The 24,012-nt window shown below is 44.2% G+C and overlaps 1 protein-coding gene across 13 annotated transcripts in view; it reads right to left on the reverse strand.

Annotated features, from left to right (window-relative positions):
- The window catches only part of nedd4l (NEDD4 like E3 ubiquitin protein ligase), a 635,409-nt gene that overhangs the window by 84,288 nt on the left and 527,109 nt on the right, over window positions 1-24,012 (reverse strand). For 12 of the 13 annotated variants that reach the window (XR_011940295.1, XR_011940294.1, XR_011940293.1 and 9 more), the window contains 4 exons: window positions 22,733-22,849; window positions 13,498-13,695; window positions 4,127-4,204; window positions 3,348-3,402 (listed from right to left, as the gene is read on the reverse strand). Coding sequence is in view for 7 of the 13 variants with exons in the window: in XM_072497353.1 (XP_072353454.1) it covers window positions 3,348-3,402; window positions 4,127-4,204; window positions 13,498-13,695; window positions 22,733-22,849 (448 nt within the window). In the remaining 6 variants the exon portion in view is untranslated. The remainder of the gene's footprint in view (window positions 1-3,347; window positions 3,403-4,126; window positions 4,205-13,497; window positions 13,696-22,732; window positions 22,850-24,012) is intronic. The other variant, XM_072497350.1, reaches the window with a different exon arrangement.

The raw sequence follows: 24,012 nt of genomic DNA on the forward strand, positions 1-24,012 counted from the left end.
CGGGCACTATGCTCCAGACAAAAACTATACTATGATCAACATGCAATCCCACTCAAGCCACTGACAATAGGTGACACCATCAGAATCAGGGACCCAGAAGGTGGATGGTGATCAGGCAGCAGGCACCACAGTCCTACATTGTCAAATCGTCTGCGGGAGTACTTTTTTGCCGTAACCGCCGGGTTCTATTAGAGATTCGATCTACAACACCAGTATTTCCCATACTGGAATTGACCAAGTCCATTTGTCCACAGGATGTTCCTCGCCACACAACGCCAGACAGTACTCTTGATGACATCAAACCATCATCCCTACTACCACCGTGAAGACGCTCCAGCAGAAGCCGTAAGGCACCCGACCGGCTAAACTTGTAACGACACTTCAACACACGCACAAGGCGAATATGGACATTTCTCACGATGGATTCACAACACAGTTAATTGTTTCTGTGTTACATTTATCATTTTCACAGTGTGCAGATTTGCATATTCTCACCACTTGTTATGTACAGTTTTCTTGAGGCCAGTCTAGAAAGCATGTCCAATAAAAGGGGGGGGGGAATGTAGTGATCTGTACATCTGCACATACAGGGACTACAGACAGATGTAACAGCCACAGCATCACTAGAGGGCAGCATCAGAGACGGGTAAAAAGGGTCCAGCCCAAGGGAGTATCTGCCTCTTTCAGAAGCACAGGGCTAGTGAGCAGCAGCAGACAGAGACAGCTCAGCATAGGCAGTTTACTTTAGCTTCACTGGTCATACCTCTTGACTGTATTATATCTAGTTAAGCTCTGGAAACAGAACAAACCCATTGAATAAAGTATTTGTGTTAACTGGAAGTCTACAATATTTATTCAGACTTAGAGAATAACATACTGTGTTTGAGAGTCTAGGTAACTTATGTACATGAGAAACAGTAATGGTACACAAGATGGAGCTGTAGGAAAACATTCCATTCAAATACTCTAATGGGTACTCATTTCTGTCTAACGTACGGGGAATAGATCCTGGTTCAATGAAGAGTGCAGGAGGGCGTGCCAGGAGCAGCACCAGGCATACCTAAAAATGAGGTGCCACCCTGGTGAAGCTACAATACAGGACTGCTAGCATGCAGAACAGCACAAGCAGCAAGTGATGGACACAGCGAAGGAATTTCACAACCAAAGGGTCAGATCTTAGCTCTGCAGTCCTGTCACATCCAGTCATGAATGGTGCTTAAAAATTAAACAACTCACTGAAGGAAGTATCACAAATATTCCCAGTCTAAATGATGGAGGACCCGGGCACATCAGTTGTAAAGATAAGGGTGAAGCATTTGCAACATTCTTCAGCTTCAAGTGCCAAGTGGATGAGTAATCTCGGCCTCCTCCAGATGTTCCCAGCATCACAGATGCCAATTTTCAGCCAATCCAATTCACTGCACATGATCCCTAGAAATGGTTGAACGCACTGGATACTAGGCAAAGGTATGGGCTCTGACAATATTCTGGCATTAACACTGCAGACTTGTGTTCCAGAATTGCTGCGTCCCTAGCCAATTTCTTCCAGTACATCTACAACACTGGCATCTACCTGCCAATGTGGAAAATTGCACAGGTATGTCCTGCACACAAGAAAACAGGCAAATCAATCCCTCCAATTACTGCCCCATCAGTTTACTCTTGATCAGCAGAAGAGGTCAGAGGAACATAGGAACAGGAGTAGACCATTCAGCCCCTCGACCCTGTCCCGCCATTTAATGAGATCATGGCTAACCATTGGCCTAACTCCATATACCTGCCATTGGCCCATATCCCTTACTATGTTTGCTTAATAAAAATACATCTACCTCAGATTTGAAATTAACAACTGTTCTGGCTTCAACGGTCATCAGTAGCTATTTGAACAATGCTATCAAGTGGCACTTGACTAGTCATAACCTGCTCACTGAAATTCGGTTTGGGTCCTACCAGTATCACTCAACTCCTGACCTCATTACAGCCTTGATTCAAACGTGGCCAAAAGAGCTGAAGAGGTGAGGTGAGAGTTACTGCTCTTGACATCAAGCCAATATTTGACCGAGTATGACATCCAGGAGCACTAGCAAACTGGAGTCAATAGGAAGTCAGAGGGAAAATATTTTGCTGGTTGGAGTAGCACGGTGGCACAGTGGTTAGCACTGCTGCCTCACAGCACCAGGGACCCAGGTTCAATTCCCACCTTGGGTCACTGTCTGTGTGGAGTTTGTACATTTTCCCTGTGTCTGTGTGGGTTTCTGCCGGGTGCCCCGGTTTCCTCCCACAGTCCAAAGATGTGCAGGTTAAGTGGATTGGCCTTGCTAAACTGCCCCTTAGTGTCCAGGGATGGCACAGGAGAATGTGCACACTCCACACAGCCCCAAGGCCGGAATCAAACCTGGATCCCTGGTGCTGCAAGGCAGTAGTGCTTACCACTGTGTTGCCCTGATGGCACATCAGGCACCGAGGTGTTATGGAGGAGGATGCCTGCTCCCGCTGGCCGTCAAGGTGCTTCTGCTCTCCATGGAGCAATTCTCCAACTCAATCCCTGTAAGTCGTGCAAGTGTTTCCTTTCAGTGCCCATCCAATTTCTTTTCAAATCGTTCATGGTCCATTTCCACTACCCTCGTGCGCAACGATTTCCAGGTCATTGCTATTCATTTCGCAAAATCATTCTTGAATTGCCTCTAAACCTCTTTCTAAATCTTTGTCTCCTCGTCCTTGTACAGTCAGCTAATAGGAACAGTGTTTTCCTGTCTAACTTGTCAGAACCTATCCTAATCTTGTATACTTGTATCATATCTCCCTGTAATCCTCTTTGTTCCCAGCTTCTCCAACTTAACCTTGTAATGAATACCCCATTCCTGGTACTATTCGCATGAATCTCCTCTAGACCCTCATCTGCCCAAAAGTGCAGCGACCAGAACTGGATGCAATACTCCTGGTGTGCTTTAAAGGTTCAGCATGACTTCCCTGCTTCGTACACAATGCATCTATTTATGAAGCCCAAAATCTCATACGTTTTTCTGACAATCTCCCAATACGTCCTGCCACCTTCAAAGATCTATGCACTTGCACTCCCAGGTCCCTCTGTCCCTGCACACTCTTATAGACCTTTACCATTAAGTCTATATTATTTCTCCCTATCTCTTCGGCCAAACTGAACTCAAACCATTATCAGGACATCATAATCTGTTGTCTATGTGTTTAGCTAGTGAGATTTTATTCTCTGGCTCATGGTACATGTCATGCCATGACTAAAGCATAAAGGTTGCCATTTGCTCCAGAAATCACCATCACATTTTTAAAGATTATGATTACTAATTTTTAAAATATGTCATCTTACTCACTGTGATCTATGAAGAACGACCTTCCATCTAAATGGATTCTCTCCTCCCAGCCAGGCTGTTTACAATGAAGGATAACAGATATCATTTATTTTCAAAATAATGGAATTATGGAACAAAGGTTTTGCAGCGAACTGTGTGCTATGAGAAAGTAATTTGGCTTAAATGGTCCTCTCAAATTACTGGGTACCTACGGAAGCTCACACTGTCACTCTATTCCACATATTGGATAAGATATGGAGGGAAAGCCTTTGTACAAGATAAAGGGGAGAGAAATAAATAAAACATTAAAATAAAATAAAAATTGACAGGGGGATATTAAGCAATGCAACATTAAACAGGAGAAAAACACACTTGAAATGGGCTTGTTTTAAAACTATTTACTGTCACATTATTTATGGTCACATTGTTGCTACAAGTTAGTACTGATATGTTATGACAGCTTTCTCATTGTTGGCATCCAGCTTGAACAACAGAGTTGCACTCACTGGTGCCTGAATAATGATTATATTTTAAAATTAGGAGGGGTAGTTCTCTACATGAGCCGTGTTTAAGTTTGGCTTCATACTGGGCACAGTTTGCATTGATGTGAAAGAAAATCAATTTGCATTGACACACACTATGCCATTTAATTGCCTAGACGTCAACATTTTATGGTTTTTATGTTGGAATAGTGCCAAGAAAGCGTGATGTAGTCGCAGGACTTTGAATTGAAACCATCAGCAGGATATCACAAGTTGTTATCTATGTGTTTGTAAAAATGAATAATTTGTTGCACTTACAGGGAGAGGTCCAAGGTCATTTGGGTCCAAAGATGCTTTTCCTCTTAAGTGAACTGGATATTTCAGCCGTGGATCCTCCTGTAAAAGATAACTCTTTGAAAATTAATGTGGTACTGGTGGTCTTGAACAAAAAAATTGGTTGAATAATTTCACGATGATTATTAATGAGATAAGCATTTTATTCCAGATTTATTAGTTCCGTTCCTGCCATAGCATCCCATCAGGTTCACCGATCACCTTGAGATGGAGGTCTGCCATTCCTAACCACTCTGGCCTACACATGACTCCAGACCTAGGTTAATGTAGTGGACCTTTAATTGCCCTCAGATGGCCTAGCAAGCCACTCAGTTGTATCAAACCACTGCAACAAATAAGCATTTTGAGTGTACATACGCCACTACCATCTCACGGACAATCAGGGATGGGTAATGAATGCTAGCCGTTTCAATGATATCCACATCCCAAGAACAATTTTTTCAAAAACTTGCAAGGTTTGTTTTAGTTTGGTTGCCTTTTCCTGCAATGCTTTGAAAGCATGCGTCAACACACACAATATCAGCTTGAGTTTCTTCATTAACTCAATTGGACATATCTGTGGGGAAAAAAAGCTACAATTTTGTCAAAAAAAAATTTTGCCTTAAAAAAAACCCATGCTGGCTGTTTGTGATTAACATTCTAATTTCTGAATGCTTACTAATATGCTCCCTATTCATGGATTTTAAGAATTTGCCCAGACCTGATGGTGGACCAAATATTCTACAATTGGACAATTTCCCTTGCTCTACTTTCGTGAAGAAGGATGGTACATTGGCCACCTTCCATTCCCATAACAGAATATTCACAGATAACAAGGAGTGAAAAATTGCAACAAAGGTGCTCTGCTATTTCCTTCATTAATACAACAGGCCAGAATGCATGCCACCAAGATCAGTAATTTATCCACCAAGCTCTGCTAACCTTTTACAGGATCAATTCCATCTCTAGTTATCTTTAACAATTGACACACGTGTTCACTCTCATAATGCATTATCCTCTTCCTTCTCATCATGCCATACATCAATTTGGATCTCTATGCCATCCCAAGGCATACAAGGCTATGGGCCACGTGTTGGAAAATGGGATCAGAATAGTTAGGTAGTTGTTTCTGACTCTCTGGGTCTGTGTTTGCAAACATTTTCACGCACAGGCCACTTAGGCAAGGCAAAAGACCACCTACCCAGTTTCCCATGCCACAATAATGCCACTCATCAAAATTAACAGCAACTGATGAAAGCTCCAAATATATTCTTGTTTCTGCAACTAAATGTGATCAATTTGTGCACTTTTTAATAATATCATGTGCAAATTAGTTCAAGCCAGAAAAAAAAAACAATTTTATGTGAAGAACACCAATGTGCGAAGAAAACACATTCATTTGAATTATTCTAACATGTCACAAAATCATCACAATAATTTGCTGAGGAACATTTATCATACATTTACATTAATCAAACAAAATCAACACTAACTTAAAATTTTGCTTGTGTTTATGACAACACATGCTATACACACAGGAGCCAGACTGGCTGTGTGATGTCAGGCCTGTGGTGGGAAGAGGGTTTGGGCTTGTTCTCTCACTGGACCAAGCATGGATTCCGTGGCAGTGACTTATGGTTGCAACATCTGAAGCCAGACAAAGCTCCAGCAGGCACACATCCATAAAAGCAAACTGCTGTATGTACCGGAAATCAGAAATAAAGATCTGAAATCTTTGTCCTTAACAGTGCCATCTGCGCTTCCTTTGTCTTGTACCGAAACATTTTTGTCCAATCTCGCCTAGCTCTCACCTTTACCTGCCCTTCTAATTTTCTCTACCCCTCTTAAACAGCATAAAATCGGTCACATTTTCTCTCTCTTTCAGTCTGAAAAGTCATACAGGCGCGAAACATTGGTCTGGATTCTCCATTTTGGAGATTAAGTGGTCCCACCGGAATAGAATCACTCCTAGGTTTCTGCTGGTGCTAGGAGCGGTGCCCAGGAGTGGTTCCCTCTCCTTCTCCATCCAAACCTATGCATGCTTGCGAAATTCTGTCTGAATCCCAGTATCGGGCCCCCATTTTGAGCTCGCACACTGAAACCGAGGTCCATCGCAAGGCTCCCCCACACAAATCCCCCCCCCATTCACTTGACAAGGAGGGGCAGCCTCCTCCATTCGCCCACTCCATCACCATGGGAATTACAGGTCCCCCTCCCCCTGCAGCATGCACGCATGAGGGTGACCTGACACCACCCACAGATCCCGCAGCCTTCCCCATCAGTCCGCCCACAACAGAGACCCTCCTCCCAACAGGGACCCCTGACTGAAAGCTGACGAGCAGTTCAGGCAGCAGGGTGAAAAATCTTTGCATTTTCACTTGCTGCTTTCTAACCTCTGTTGCCTCAGACAAAAGTGTTCAAAACAGCAGCTTTTTCAAGTGTTAGAAGCTTCCTCAAAGTCCAGTAGGCTTCAAGGGGCTTGAAATCCCTTGACAGCTTTTGAAATGCTGATCTTCCATTCAATTTCATAGAGCTATACATTGTATTAGCCAGCAATACATTCCATTACCCTGCTTTGATGCACACTCTGATGCACACTCTTGCTATGCTTGACAGGTCCTCACCACATCAAAAGCAGTTATGTGCTTTTACTTCCTCTTTTGAGAGGGTCTCTGTTCAGGGGGATCTGATGGTGGGAGGTATATCTGATGGGGGGGGTGGTCTGATGGTGGAGGGGGTTCTGATGGTGAAGGGGGGGTCTGATGGGGTGATTGGTAAAACAAAGAATGGTGACTTGGAGAAGAACAGTTTTACTTGGTGTGTGGTTAGGATTTGGAATGTACTGTCTGAGTGTGATTGACACAGATTGAATTAAGGCTTTCAAAAGAGTACTGAATAATCAGGTGAAAAGAAAAAATTACAGGACTATAAATAAAATGGGAGGTGAGTGGGACTAGGTGAATTGCGAGTTCTTGAAGACAGCTGGCATGGGCGCGAGAGATCAAATAGCTTCTGTGTTGTAACCATTCTATGATTCTACGTGATCACAGAAACATTTCTCATACTACAAAGAACAAAGAAATGTACAGCACAGGAACAGGCCCTTCGGCCCTCCAAGCCCGTGCTGACCATGCTGCCCTACTAAACTACAATCTTCTACACTTCCTGGGTCCGTATCCCTCTATTCCCATCCTATTCATGTATTTGTCAAGATACCCCTTAAATGTCACTATCGTCCCTGCTTCCACCACCTCCTCCGGTAGCGAGTTCCAGGCACCCACTACCCTCTGCAGAAAAAACTTGCCTCGTACATCTACTCTAAACCTTGCCCCTCTCACCTTAAACCTATGCCCCCTAGTTATTGACCCATCTACCCCGGGGAAAAGCCTCTGACCTTCCAAAATGCATTACCTCACATTTGTCCAGATTAAACTCCATCTGCCATCTCTCCGCCCAAGTCTCCAAACAATCTAAATCCTGCTGTATCCTCTGACAGTCCTCATCGTTATCCGCAATTCCACCAACCTTTGTGTCGTCTGCAAACTTACTAATCAGACCAGTTACATTTTCCTCCAAATCATTTATATATACTACAAAGAGCAAAGGTCCCAGCACTGATCCCTGTGGAACACCACTGGTCACAACCCTCTAATTAGAAAAGCATCCTTCCATTGCTACTCTCTGCCTTCTATGACCTAGCCAGTTCTGTATCCACCTTGCCAGCTCACCCCTGATCCCGTGTGACTTCACCTTTTGTACTAGTCTCCCATGAGGGGCCTGGTCAAAGGCCTTACTGAAGTCCATATAGATAACATCCACTGCCCTACCTACATCAATCATCTTAGTGATCTCCTCGAAAAACTCTATCAAGTTAGTGAGACACAACCTCCCCTTCACAAAACCATGCTGCCTCTCACTAATACGTCCATTTGCTTCCAAATGGGAGTAGATCCTGTCTCGAAGAATTCTCTCCAGTAATTTCCCTACCACTGAAGTAAGGCTCACCGGCCAGTAGTTCCCTGGATTATCCTTGCTACCCTTCTTAAACAGAGGAACAACATTGGCTATTCTCCAGTCCTCCGGGACATCACCTGAAGACAGTGAGGATCCAAAAATTTCTGTCAAGGCCTCAGCAATTTCCTCTCCAGCCTCCTTCAGTATTCTGGGACTTATCTACCTTAATATTTTTTAACATACCCAACACCTCGTCTTTTTGGATCTCAATGTGACCCAGGCTATCTACACACCCTTCTCCAGACTCAACATCTACCAATTTCTTCTCTTTGGTGAATACTGATGCAAAGTATTCATTTAGTACCTCGCCCATTTCCTCTGGCTCCACACATAGATTCCCTTGCCTATCCTTCAGTGGGCTAACCCTTTCCCTGGCTACCCTCTTGCTTTTTATGTACATGTAAAAAGCCTTGGGATTTTCCTTAACCCTATTTGCCAATGACTTTTCGTGACCCCTTCTAGCCCTCCTGACTCCTTGCTTAATTTCCTTCCTACTTTCCTTATATTCCACACAGGCTTTGTCTGTTCCCAGCCTTTTAGCCCTGACAAATGCCTCCTTTTTCTTTTTGACGAGGCCTACAATATCTCTCGTTATCCAAAGTTCCCGAAAATTGCCGTATTTATCCTTTTTCCTCACAGGAACATGCCGGTCCTGAATTCCTTTCAACTGACACTTGAAAGCCTCCCACATGTCAGATGTTGATTTGCCCTCAAACATCTGCCCCCAATCTATGTTCATCAGTTCCCGCCTAATATTGTTATAATTAGCCTTCCCCCAATTTAGCACATTCATCCTAGGACCACTCTTATCCTTGTCCACCAGCACTTTAAAACTTACTGAATTGTGGTCACTGTTCCCGAAATGCTCCCCTACTGAAACATCTACCACTACTGAATTAATTTTAATAATTGCCATAAAGACTGTTGAAATTTGTAGATTGGTGACTGCTTTGCAGATCACCTCTGTTTAGTCCATAAATGAGATGTCAAACTTCTGTCATTTTAATTCTTCACCTTACTTCCAACTCTGACCATTGTATCCTCAGCCTGCTGACTGTTCCAATGAAGTTCAACACACCCTCAAGGAACAGTATCTCATCTTTCAATTAGGCAATTTACAGCCATCCAGACTCAATACAGAGTTCCACAATTTTAGATTGCAACTGGATTTGTTAACGCTTTTTTTTTTGCTGGTTTTTGTTCATCGCTCACAACTTCCTTTTCTTGTTTGTCTTTCAGACAGCACCCGTTCATCATTCTGCTCTGCTAGATGGCCACATTGTCAGCATGCCTGACATGAGACTCCTGAAACAAATGCTCTACTCGGAGCTTTGTCACGGCAAGTGGGTCCCAGGGGGATAGAGAAAATGCTTCAAAAGGACACCATCGAAGACTCCATGAAAAAGTGCAATATCCGCACTGACGCCTGGGAGTCCCTGGACCAGGACCACCCAAAGTGGAGAAAAAGCATCCAGGAAGGTGCTAAACACCTCCAGTTTCATTGCCGAGAGTAAGCTGAAGCCAAGCGTTGACAGCAAAAGAAACGCATGGCAACCCGGGCAGCCCACCCACCCGCTCCTCCAACCACCATCTGCCCCACCTGTGACAGAAACTGTTGGTCATGCATTGGACTCTTCGCTCACCTTAGAACTCGTGTTTAGTGTGGAAGCATGTCATCCTTGACTCTGATGGTCTGCCTAAGAACAAGAAGGTTCACACCTCTCGACACATCTTTTGTTTCTTTACTTGTCCATTGCCACTCCATTCGGACTTGCATTATGAACCCTTGTATCATTTAAGCTCTCCTGCTTTTAACCCTATCACAAGACCTTCCCGTTTACCCCCTGCACTCTCCCCACTTTCATTTGCTTAAAACCAATTACGTGATGCGAAGTTTTCCCACATTTGTTTCAGACTTTCAGGTTCTGACTGAAAACATGCGGCTAGCTCTCCAGCCAACACAGATTAGTTCAGATTTTGAAACTCTCGGGAAAAAAGAAATTTAGTGGGCGTTGTTTACGCCATCATAGAGCAGTCAAGACCAAAGAGATCGGGGTGCCCTCCAGCACCGAAAATAAAGCACACCTAGCACCACCACCCCCCCCACCCTCCCCCTCCATGGACATAAGGAAGCCCCCATAAGCATCGGGTGCTCCTGCCCCCCAAACTACCATCATCAGCATCGGGGTTCTCACAATGCACTGCCCCCTCCCCTTGCCTACCCACACCATCAGGGTTCTCACCACCCCCCTGAAACCACCACCATCAGGACCCACACCCCTCCCCTATCACCACCAGCAGGGCTCATATTCCCCCACCATGACCACCGGGCTTTCTGTCTTTCACCCCCACCCTTCCATGGCCATTGGGGCACTCAATCCCCCTACCAGCATCTCACTGCCCCCCACCCCCATCAGTGCCAGGGCTCTACCCCATGACCCCTGTACCATACCATCATCATCGGGGGCTCCACCTCCTGACCCACCCCCCCAACAAACATGATGTGAGCACCGTCCCCAATGGGGCTTCCCGGAGGATCCCCCCAGCACTGTCCCATGGCCCAGGTTGGCACTTCCAACCTGACAGTGACAACATGCGCCTGCATTTCTTTTGCCACACCCCCACCCGCATCCCCGGAGGCTATACTTACCTTTGCACCGACAAAGGGGATCCCCTTGACTCATTCATGGTTTTCAGAACCTGAATGCTCAGGGCGGGGGGAGCGCTCTGTACGAATATTAAAATGTATTTAATACAGTTCTACCACTGGGCAGCGATGGCGGAAAGAGTGATGGGATGGATAAAGGAGCCAGAAGCTGAGTGGGTGCATGCGGAGGAGGCCTCCTGCAAGGGGACCTCTCTCCAGGCCCTCGCCACGGCACCACTCCCATCCCTGCTCAAGAAACACTCCATCAGCCCAGTGGTGATAGCCATCCTCCAGACATTGAACCAACTATGGCAGCAATTCGGACTGACCGAAAAAGATCCCATCTGCAATAACCACAGATTCACATCAGCACTCACCGACGCCACCTTCAAAAGGTGGAGACAGGACGGGGGGACATTGACAGTCAGGGACCTATACATTGACGGTAGGGTCACAACACTGGAAGAACTGACACAGAGATTCCAACTAGCTAAAGGCAACAAACTCAGATACCTGCAGCTTAAAAACTTCCTACGGAAGGAGACAAGGACATACCCATGACCACCATGACAGCACGGTAGCATTGTGGATAGCACAATTGCTTCACAGCTCCAGGATCCCAGGTTCGATTCCGGCTTGGGTCACTGTCTGTGCGGAGTCTGCACATCCTCCCCATGTGCGTGGGTTTCCTCCGGGTGCTCCGGTTTCCTCCCACAGTCCAAAGATGTGCAGGTTAGGTGGATTGGCCATGATAAATTGCCCATAGTGTCCAAAATTGCCCTTAGTGTTGGGTGGGGTTACTGGGTTATGGGGAGAGGGTGGAGGTGTTGACCTTGGGTAGGGTGCTCTTTCCAAGAGCCAGTGCAGACTCGATGGGCCTCCTTCTGCACTGTAAATTCTATGATAATCTATGACAGACACTATTGGAAGAGCTACTGGACACAGACATCCTAGGCAGAGGAAACTGTAGTGACATGTACGAATGACTGCTAGAGAAGGCTAACACCGAACTGGACATGACAAGAAGGAAATGGGAGGAAGACTTGGGGTTCGAAATAGGGTGGGGATTATGGAGCGAAGCACTGCACAGGGTCAACTCTACCTCCACATGTGCGAGGCCCAACCTAACGCAGCTAAAGGTGGTACACAGAGCCCACTTGACCAGAACCCGAATGAGCAGGTTGCTCCTGGAGTTGGAGGCTAGATGTGAACGGTGCCAAGGAGGCCCGGCCAACCACGCCCACATGTTCTGGTCTTACCCCAGACTTGCTGGACACTGGACAGCCTTCTTCGAGGCAATGTCCAAAGTGGTGGGGATGAGGGTGGAGCCATGCCCGAAAGTGGCGGACTTTGGGGTATCAGACCAGCCAGATCTCTTTATGGCGAGGGGGGCGGACGCCCTTGCCTTTGCCTCCCTGATCGCCCGCCGTAGAATCCTGCTTGGTTTGTGGTCAGCAGCACCACCTAAAGCTACCGACTAGCTGTCCGACCTATCAGAATTTCTCCACATGGAGAAAATCAAATTCACCATACGTGGATCGGAAGAGGGCTTCCACAAACCATGGGAGCCATTCACCTGACTGTTCCGAGACCTGTTTGTGGCCAACACAGAAATAAATAAATAGTCAGTAGCTAGGGCAAAATAGCTAGGACAAGATAGAAAGAGGAAAGCGAGGGAGGACCGTGGTGGTGGGCGTGGGGGGGGGGGGGGGGGGTGAGATAGCAAAACCCAGCAAGAAAAAATGGGGAGCAACAGAAAAAGGGGGAAAAGGAGGGGGGGGGTCAAGGAGGGAGGAGGTGGAGGAGGGGAGATAGGGAGGATTGTATGCTGAGCCAGACGACGGCGACAGACGACGATAGAGAAACCCAAGAAGAAACCTTTGTGACTGTACAATAAATGAAAATGAACGGCAATGTATATATAATTTTGAAAATGCCAATAAAAAGATTATTTTTAAAAAATGTATTTACATGAGGCTCCCGCCCTTTGTGAGTGTGAACCTTGTTACATCACCGGTTAGAATCGCAGTCTCCGATTACCGCAGGACTTTCTGCCCTCGCCACCATTCTCGCTGATGGGTAATGCGGGTTGAAAATCCCTCCCGTTAATTCTGTTTTCCCTCTCTGCACAGATGCTGCCAAATATTTCCATCCTTTTTCTATTTTTATTCTAATAGTTACGAGTATTTGCATATTTAAATAAAAAGCAATATTCAAAAGGAAATCACACTTAATTTAATATTTCTTAAGTTGATGTAACACCCAAAAGGACAGAACTGTGCAAAATTCCTCCATCAGAACAACATTTGTACATTTAGTACGACTTACGTAAATTCATCTTAAGACTATTTTACAAACAGATCCATTTTTAGCATCTAATAAAAATGAATGGATTATTCTCTGCAACAGCTAAGAGACACTTCCACAGGAATCAGCCCAAACAAGCAACCCATCCCAACATTTTCATTTCACAACCTTTTCTAATTAATGCGCACTACATAGTCTCTCGTTAACAATGCAATTTTTTTTGACATGCTAATTCCAAAGGGAGACTCTCCACTCGCACAGCCACTTCATCACGTGGCACATGTGTCAAAACCAAGTAATGTTCACAGATCTGGCCTCCATGCTGAAAAACTAATTTCATTACAGAAGAGGAGAGGAAAAATACTTTAGGGTAGAGTTAAAGGCTTACCCATGTTGTTGTTTTACTATTGTGATCGATGAAGAAAGGCCGGCCATTTGGAGCTATGCGCATTTCCCAGCCAGGAGGTAGGAAACTCTGCACCACCTTATGCTGTGCCTTCGGTGAATTATAAGGCGAAAGCTGTGGAGACTGAGGAGTAGAGAAAGTGTCTTTCACAGCTCTACGCAGAGGGGGATCTTTAGCACCCTGGAAAGATATAAACAATTATACATCTAAACTATTCATTTGAACCAGGGTTTGATCAGCTCCATTTAGTTTTTGGGGGGCATTTTGGTTGCTTTTTCATTAATTACCATAAAACCTCCATGAAGTCTTAAGAAAAAATATCCTCACTTCAGATAAACCATGCAGCAACCTTTTTGAAATTCATAGATTTGACACAAATAAAAACAATAAAATCTAAGCCCAGTGAAGTGATTAACTTTGGGGATATGCGGAATGCAACACTCCATGTGATACTTACAACATAATAGTGCAAAGTCTTTCGCTAAATATTTTTAACCAATATAACAATAATTCAGGCAACAAAGAGAGCAAATAGGAAACTTAATTCAAGTATTTGATCTGAAAGGACGACCTGCCTTTCATTTGGTTGCTTTCATTCTTTGTATATATTTTAGTCTGAAAATAGGTCAACAACAGGCCAAGCATCCTCCTGGTGCAAAGTTGTGATCAACTACTCGCTGCAGAAGTTTTACACTCCATAATCCGACAATGCACAGGTGTACTGCACATAGACAAACTCTGAAGTTTTGATAAAAGCTAGTCTTCAGTCTGGGGTATAATTTGTAAATGAAGCAATTAGTCAAAGTTAACTACTGTGAACATTTTAAATCAGTTACAAATGAGCAGCAAAGAGGATGGGAGTGAAGGATGTGAAGATAACATGTTGATAAGGCTAGCTGGAAGTAGAGTGGGAGGAGGCTTGTGCATTGATTCTTTCATGGGATGCGGATGTCCCTGACAGGGTCAGCATTTGTTGCCCACCCTTAATTGCCCTTGAACGGAGTAGTTTTCAGAGGGCAGGCAAGAGTCAACCATATTTGTTTTAAGTCGCCATTGTCCCAGATGACAATAGGATGTTTTCCCCTTTGAAGGGAAGAACTGACTGGTGGTGATTTAACCTGAGGATCACCACGCCTCAGGCCAGGGGCAAGGTTGAGCCTTCATCAATAACCATATTATGTGGTAGCCATGCTGTGGAGATGCCGGCGTTGGACTGGGGTGAGCACAGTACAAAGTCTTACAACACCAGGTTAAAGTCCAACAGGTTTGTTTCGATGTCACTAGCTTTCGGAGCGCTGCTCCTTCCTCAGATGAATGAAGAGGTCTGTTCCAGAAACACATATATAGACAAATTCAAAGATGCCAAACAATGCTAGGAATGCGAGCATTAGCAGGTGATTAAATCTTTACAGATCCAGAGATGGGGTAACCCCAGGTTAAAGAGGTGTAAATTGTGTCAAGCCAGGACAGTTGGTAGGATTTCGCAGGCCAGATGGTGGGGGATGAATGTAATGCGACATGAATCCCAGGTCCCGGTTGAGGCCGCACTCATGTGTGCGGAGCTTGGCTATAAGTTTCTGCTCGGCGATTCTGCGTTGTCGCGGGTCCTGAAGGCCGCCTTGGAGAACGCTTACCCGGAGATCAGAGGCTGAATGCCCTTGACTGCTGAAGTGTTCCCCGACTGGAAGGGAACATTCCTGCCTGGTGATTGTTGCGCGATGTCCGTTCATTCGTTGTCGCAGCGTCTGCATGGTCTCGCCAATGTACCACGCTTCGGGACATCCTTTCCTGCAGCGTATGAGGTAGACAACGTTGGCCGAGTCGCACGAGTATGTACCGCGTACTTGGTGGGTGGTGTTCTCACGTGTAATAGTGGTATCCATGTCGATGATCTGGCACGTCTTGCAGAGATTGCCATGACAGGGTTGTGTGGTGTCGTGGTCACTGTTCTGAAGACTGGGTAGTTTGCTGCAAACAATGGTTCGTTTGAGGTTGCGCGGTTGTTTGAAGGCAAGTAGTGGGGGTGTGGGGATGATCTTGGCAAGATGTTCATCGTCATCAATGACGTGTTGAAGGCTGTGAAGAAGATGACGTAGTTTCTCCGCTCCAGGGAAGTACTGGACGACGAAGGGTATTCTGTCGGTTGTGTCCCATGTTTGTCGTCTGAGGAGGAGCGTAACAGATATCTATAGACGTTGAAAGATGCCCTCGTACGAACGGGATATGGCACTCGACTCATCGATCGACAGTTCCAACGCGCCACAGGGAAAAACCGGACCGACCTCCTCAGACGACAAACATGGGACACAACCGACAGAATACCCTTCGTCGTCCAGTACTTCCCTGGAGCGGAGAAACTACGTCATCTTCTTCACAGCCTTCAACACGTCATTGATGACGATGAACATCTTGCCAAGGTCATCCCCACACCCCCACTACTTGCCTTCAAACAACCGCGCAACCTCAAACGAACCATTGTTTGCAGCAAACTACCCACTCTTCAGAACAGTGACCACGACACCACACAACCCTGTCATGGCAATCTCTGCAAGACGTGCCAGATCATCGACATGGATACCACTATTACACGTGAGAACACCACCCACCAAGTACGCAGTACATACTCGTGCGACTCGGCCAACGTTGTCTACCTCATACGCTGCAGGAAAGGATGTCCCGAAGCGTGGTACATTGGCGAGACCATGCAGACGCTGCGACAACGAATGAACGGACATCGCGCAACAATCACCAGGCAGGAATGTTCCCTTCCAGTCGGGGAACACTTCAGCAGTCAAGGGCATTCAGCCTCTGATCTCCGGGTAAGCGTTCTCCAAGGCGGCCTTCAGGACCCGCGACAACGCAGAATCGCCGAGCAGAAACTTATAGCCAAGCTCCGCACACACGAGTGCGGCCTCAACCGGGACCTGGGATTCATGTCGCATTACATTCATCCCCCACCATCTGGCCTGCGAAATCCTACCAACTGTCCTGGCTTGACACAATTTACACCTCTTTAACCTGGGGTTACCCCATCTCTGGATCTGTAAAGATTTAATCACCTGCTAATGCTCGCATTCCTAGCATTGTTTGGCATCTTTGAATTTGTCTATATATGTGTTTCTGGAACAGACCTCTTCATTCATCTGAGGAAGGAGCAGCGCTCCGAAAGCTAGTGACATCGAAACAAACCTGTTGGACTTTAACCTGGTGTTGTAAGACTTCGTACCATATTATGTGGATCTGCAGTGAGATGGCAGATTTCTTTCCCGAAAGGACATTGGAGAACCGGAACAATTAATGAGAGTTTCATGGTCAGCATTACTAAATGAGACTAATTTTCAATTCCAGTTTTTATTAATTGAATTTAAATTCCACCAGCTACATGGTGGGATTGGAACTCATGTTCCTAGAGCATTAGCTGGACCTTCTGAAATACCAATCCAGTGATATTATCACTACGCCCCATAAATGTGAAATATAAATATTTGTATGGACCAGTTGGGATGAAACTATATATAAAAACCCAAGGTAGATATAACCTTACTCTTTCCATAATTTTTTAATCCACTCATTAATCTTCAGGGGCATGAAACAGGTGATAACCAAAGCACCGAAATCAGTACACTACCTGGAGAAAGATTTTCAAGTCACAGAGCAGCTCAGTGACTATTCCCAATTATGCACTGTAGTGAATCCACATTGTTTGGCAATATTATGTGATCAATCTCAAGCAGTGGTTTGCCAAAACCAAGAACAATGTTAAAAGCCACTTCAGTCACAAAATCCCTTCCTGCATTTGGTTTACATTGGTGCCATTTCCTCCAACATGAATGCTATAAAGTTTGATACTCTGTAGATATTTTCAAAAGGATCACAACACATCTCCTGGTAACTAGAAAAACAAGTTAGAATCACAAATTTACAACAGAAGGAAGACCTTTGTCCCATCATTTCTTTGCCTGCACTAAAGACATCTATCCGGATGAATCCTGCTTTCCAGTTCTTGGTCAGTAGCCTCATAGATTACAGCAATTCAAGTGCACACCCAAAACCTCTTAAATGTTATGAGGCTTTCTCCCTCTGGCAATTTTGCAGGCAGAGTTCCAGACTACCCGCCCCAACCAGCTCCCCCCTTCATTCTCTCGGTGGAAATATCTTAAACCCCCTCTGATAGTTCCTCTACCAATTACTTTAAATCCATAAAATCTGGTTATTGACTTCTCTGTACCGTATCCAAGCCCTTCATAATTTTATACACCTCAATTAAAACTTCCCTCAGCCTCCTGGGTTAAACAGAAAACAAGCCCAGCCTTTCCTTTCTTCATCTTAAAAATTCTCCATTTCTCGTATCATTCTTGGAAGGCTTTTGTGTGCTTTCTCTAATGTGATCACATCCTTCCTGTAATGAGATGACCAGAACTGTAAACAATACTTTAACTGCAGTCTAACTAATATTCAATACAGTTCCAGCATACCTTCTCTGCTCATATATTCTCGCCTTGGCTAATAAAGGCAAGTACGCCGATGCATTCTTAATCACCTTCTCTATCTGTTGAGACAGTTTCAGGAATCTGTGGCCCTGCACTCCCAAACCCCTCTCTTTTTCTACATTTCTCAGTGCCATACCATTTATTGTGTAGTCCCTTGCATTATTTGCCAACCTGAAATGCAATAGTGTACACTTCCAAGATTGAAGTGCATTTTCTAATTTTCTGTCCACTTGCCCAATCCATTGATATCCCTCTACAGTCGACAGCTTTCTTCTTACCATCAGCCGCATGGCCAATTTTTGTATCATTTCCCCCCTCCCATTAGTAGGTGTCACTGGCTAGGCCAGCATTTACTGTCCATCCCTAACCTGAAGATGGTAGTGGAGATCCGCCGCCTTGATATGCAGTCCATGAATGGTAGATACATCCACAGTGCTGTGAGGAAGGGATTTCCATGATTTTGATCCAGTGATAGTGAAGGAACAGCGATCTAGTCCTATGGCAGGATAGTGTGGAGCTTGGACGTGAACTTGCAGGTGATGTTCCCACATGACTGCCCTTGCCTTTCTGAATGGTTGTGTTTGCCGGTTGGGAAGGTGCTGTCTAAGAATCCTTGGTGAGCTCCTGCAGTGCATCTTATAGACTGCTCAAACTGCTGCCACTGTTCGTTGGTGGTGAAGGGAGTGATTGCTGAAGGTTGTAGGTTGGGTGCCAGAACAAGTGGGCTGCTTTGTCCTGGATGGTGTCAAATGTCGTAAGTGTTGTTGGAGCTGCATTCATCCACAAGAAGTGAAAAGCATTCCGTCACACACCTGACTTGTGCTTTGCAGGCGGTAACGTACGGAACCTCTTACAATTCCTTGTCGAATACTTGTGTACTTTTTAATCCCTGTTTGTAGTCTGGAGAACCCTCACTGTTGGTATCTACACCTACAGATTCCTTTGTGCAATATATTCCTCCCCATATGTCCACACTTTCACATTCCAATATTAAATCCAAACCCAAGTATTTGGAAAAGGTGAAGGGCTTCAAGCAAATCCTTGAATGAAGTGTATTATTATAGTATATTAAAAGTTGATTCAGATGATAAACTGAACCATGTTATTGCACTCGTTTCTTTTTAAACTTTGTTCAAATCATTATTTTGAACATGAGAATTGTAGTTAGGGGGAAAAAATTGCTTTTGTCAAGGATTTTTGACGATTTGATTGAAGAATCACAGAATTGTTGCGGTGTAGGAGGCGGCCTTTTGGTCCATCGTGTCTGGACAAGCTCTCCGTTGAGCAACTCACCCGAATTCCCACTCCTTCTCCCCGTCATCCCTGCACGTTCTTCCTTTTCAGATAACAACTGAAGTTGCTTCCACCACACTGTCAAGTGGTGCATTCCTAACCACTTGTTGCGTGAAATGGTTTTCCTTTTGCTGCTTTTACTCATTTTAAAAAATTTGTCCATGGGATGTGAATGTCACTGGCTGAGGCAGCGTTTATTGCCCATCCCGGAGGGCATTTAAGAGTCAATCACATGACTGGATCTGGAGTCACATGTAGGCCAGACCAGGTAAGTGCAACAGAATTCCTTTCTTAAAAGGACATGAGTGAACGAGATGAGTTTTTATGACAATTGACAATGGTTTCACGGTCATCATTAAACTTTTAATTCCAGATTTTTATTGAATTCATATTTCGCCATCTACCATGGTGGGATTCAAACTGAGGCCCCCAGGACATTACCCTGGGTCACGTCCAGCGACAATACCATTATGCCACGGCCTCCCTTTAATTTTGTGTCTTCTCATTCCCGCCCTTTTCACGAGTAGGGACAGATTCTCCCTATCTACCTTGTCCAGATCCCCTCATGATTTTGAACACCTCTACCAAATTTCCTCTCAGCCTTCTATTCTCTACGGGAACAGTCCTAACCTCTCCAATCTGTCTTCATAACTGAAGTTCCTCATCTCTGGGACCATTCTCATTATTAATAATAATAATCTTTATTGTCACAAGTAGGCTTACATTAACACGACAATGAAGTTACTGTGAAAAGCCCCTAGTCACCACATTTCAGCACCTGTTGGGGTGCACAGAGGGAGAATTCAGAATGTCCAATTCACCAGCATGCACGTCTTTCAGGACTTATGGGAGGAAACCGGACCATCCGGAGGAAACCCACTTAATTAATCTTTTGCATACCCTCTCTAATGCCTTCACATCCTTCCTGACGCGCATCGCCCAGAACTGGATGCAGTACTCCAGCTGAGGTCAAACTAGTGTCTTATACAAGTTCACCATGATCTCCTTGCTCTTTAACGCTCTGTCCCTATTAATAAAGCCAGGGATGTTGTTTTTTTAATTAACCAGTCTCTCTACCTGCCCTGACGCTATCAATGACTTAAACACATGTATACCTCGAGGTATCCTTCATTTTATATTTTCTCTCCATGTTCTCCCAACCAAAATGAATCACTTCACATTTCTCTGCATTGCAATTCATCTGTCCACCAATTCCACCAACCTGCTTCTGTCTTTTAGACGTTCGACACTATTCTCCTCACAGTTCACAATGCTTCCAAGTTTTGTACAATCTACAAACTTTGAAATATTGCCCTGTACACCAAGGTCTATGTCATTAATAGATATCAGGAAAAGCAAGAGCCCCAACATGGAGTCCTGGGGAACGCCACTTCAAATGCTCCTCCACCCTGAAAAATGTCCATTAATTACTGCTTTTTGTTTCCAGTCGCTCAGCCAATTCCCTACCAAGGTTCCTACTGTCCCAGTTATTCCATGAGCCATAGCTTTGTTCACAAGTCTGGTGTGCAACACTGTATCAAATGCCTTTTGGATTGGGTTGAGATACTTTTCTTCCTGGTGTCTAGTGGCACAATGGTTAACACTGTTGCCTCTCAGCACAGTGGTGCAATGGGTAGCAATGCAGCCTCAGAGCGCCGAGGTCCCAGCTTCAATCCCGGCTCTGGGGCACTGTCCGTGTGAAGTTTGCACATTCTCCCCGTGTTTGCGTGGGTTTCGCCCCCACAACCCAAAGATGTGCAGGGTAGGTGGATTGGCCACGCTAAATTGGAAAAATGAATTGGGTACTCTAAATTTACATTTAAAAAAGCACTGCTTCCTCTCAGTGCTAGGAACCCGGGGTCGATTCTGACCTTGGGTGACTGTGTGTGTGGAGTTTGCACATTCTCTCTGTGTCTGCGTGGGTTTTCTGTGGGTGCTCCGGTTTCCTCCCCCAGTCCAAAGATGTGGAGGTTAGATGGATTGACCATACCAAATTGTCCCTGAGATTCGAGGGATGTGCAGGTTAGGTTACGGGGACAAAATGGGTCGGCGGTGGAGCAAACCTGGGCAGAGTGCTCTTTTGGAGGGTCGATGCAGACTCGATGGTCCAAATGGCCTCCTTCTGCACTGTAGGGATTCAATGATGGGTATGATAGGAAAATTACAATTTCTATTAAATTCAGTTTCATGGGCGGCATGTGGTGCAGTGGATAGCACTGGGACTGCGGCGCTGAGGACCCGGGTTCGAATCCCGGCCCTGGGTCACTGTCCGTGCGGAGTTTGCACATACTCCCCATGTCTGCGTGGGTTTCAGCCCGACATCCCAAAGAGGTGCAGATTAGGTGGATTGGCCACACGAAATTGCCCCTTAATTGGAAAAAATAATAATTGGGTATTCTAAATTTATAAGAAAGAAAAATAAAATAAAAAATTCAGTTTCACCATTTGCCAAACTCAAATCTCTGGGTTGTTGATCCACTAGCATAACTACTGGACTGCTGTACTCACATTTAATGCTGACATAGACTGGTCTGATCTTTGTTAAAACAATTAAATGTTTTTTGAACCTCTTTCAAAGCAAATGATGGTGATCATGGTTTGTATTAATACGAGCAAGTTGACCATGTGAATTTAGAAGAAGAAAAGTTATACAAACACAACATTATCAACAAAGGTAAAAGCTTAAATCTACTTCACCTATATAATGCCAATGCTCATATGAGAAAATGCAATAATTTTATAATTAGTGGTTAATATATTCTGGTTCATTACTGAGGACATTTTTAGTTAAGAGCTGCATTATGCAGGAAACATTGTCCCATTAAAAATAGTCATTCAATAATTTGTGAATCTCTAACTCAAGTAAGTGCACTCGCAGGATGTCTTATATACCGCTGTGCTGCACTGACCTACTGACAGCATAGTCAGAAAAAAAACCAAATAATTAAAATTTACATTAAGCAGCCATCAGTTTTAAGATAAAACAATAATGACTGTCTGAGAACATGCATTGTTGGTGATGATGTTTGATACCTGAAATCCAACAGATAAATTACAAATAATACACAATTATATATAATCAGAGTTTCCATTTAACATGATAATGCTTGCATGGTCATAGTTTTAGTAACTGGACATTGCTTGACTACTTTATCGAATGTATAAACAGCTTTCAGAGTGAAATGCGCATAAGTTTAAAAAAATTAAAGATCAGAAAAGCTTTCCTGATGAGAGACAGAGCATGCAAGAGCTGTTTAACAAAGGAAGGAAGATAATCATTATTAAAGAATAGTAAGTGAATTTTGAGGATATAAAAACAGCTGAATGAAAAATTGCACTGGCTGAAGGAAATAGGTAGTGACGGAAGAAAGGAAAGAATGAAATGTTAAGGTGATTGAGAGTCTTGTAGGAAGTGGAAGACGCTCAACTCTCACCTCTATTGGGGTTGATAAGGTTACGGTGGGTGAGCTGAGGCTGCGAGGCCGCCTTATCTGAGGCTCGCTTAAAAGGCTGTTGCTGGCTGTTGGACCTGGTGCACCATCATCTGCATGCTGGTAGTACGAAGAAGAATAAGTTAGTAGTTGGCTCAGAACGGCCTGCTTTGTTTAGGTTATAGTCGCATAAATGCTGTTGAACTGTTCACAAGTTAAAGCTTTCACATTCCATACAATCCAAATTTTTGATTTATAACACACACAGTATTTAAATTACAAAACACTTCCTTTGAATTACATTCTGGCTCACACCCTTCAGTTAAAAAGAAAAGCTAAAGGTTTAGATTTCATTTGTTTCACACCGACTTGATATCATACATGGTGTCAGTGTTACAGTTATTGCCTTTTTCTTTGAAAAGAAAAGCATGGGGTGATGGCATTGCTGGGAAGGCTGTTATTTTTTGCCCACCTCTAGTTGCCCCCATTATTGCTACATTTCATGTGATGAAGGTGCGTACCACAAAGCTGTCTGACAGAGTTCTAGGATTTGAACTCAGACAAATGATGTTGAATAAACTTCAGTCAAAATTTATGGTGAAAATTTGACTCCCTTGATTGAATAATGAGGATCATTTTATCGCATTGGAGGCATGGAAGAAAATTATATCACTAATAATGCAGTTACGCACTTCCATGCCGATTCCCATTTTTAAAAAAAGTTTGCAACCAAGAAAACAAAAGTGTTCTAGCAAGTGTCAAGATTAATTTTTGCAAGCAATTCGGAATTGTAAATCTGGGAATCGTTTTCTTCTGCAGGTTTCATGGAATATTTTCACATCGGAGCAGTATTATTTTACTCCGAGTTGCTGTGGCCAACAAATGGAAAATTACTCGAGAGGTCCATTCAGCAGCAAAGTCACGATCGAAAGGTTGCATCCAAGCTGGCTTTTCAGATTTATCAGTGTTTTTACTTTTGTTTTTCACAACTGTAATTGGCAACAAGAAATAAACTCTACATCTGTTACCCCTCGATTAACATCAGTTACCTACTATGCAGCATGCACAATCCGACTAATCGCTTAAACCAACTAAAACAAATCAGAAATATTAAAGTTTACAAAAGGATTAATAAGTCATATTTTGATTTAGTTTAGAACAGTCAAAAGGATCTTATTCAACCAATACAGTTTTCAGGTTTTTTTTTTTTACACCCGAAATATAGCTATGCACATGATGCAAAACAGTGGCTTTATACACAGTGTTCTGCAGTGTTGACGTGC

This window comes from Scyliorhinus torazame, chromosome 3 (assembly GCF_047496885.1).
Source record: "Scyliorhinus torazame isolate Kashiwa2021f chromosome 3, sScyTor2.1, whole genome shotgun sequence".
NCBI lineage: Eukaryota > Metazoa > Chordata > Chondrichthyes > Carcharhiniformes > Scyliorhinidae > Scyliorhinus > Scyliorhinus torazame.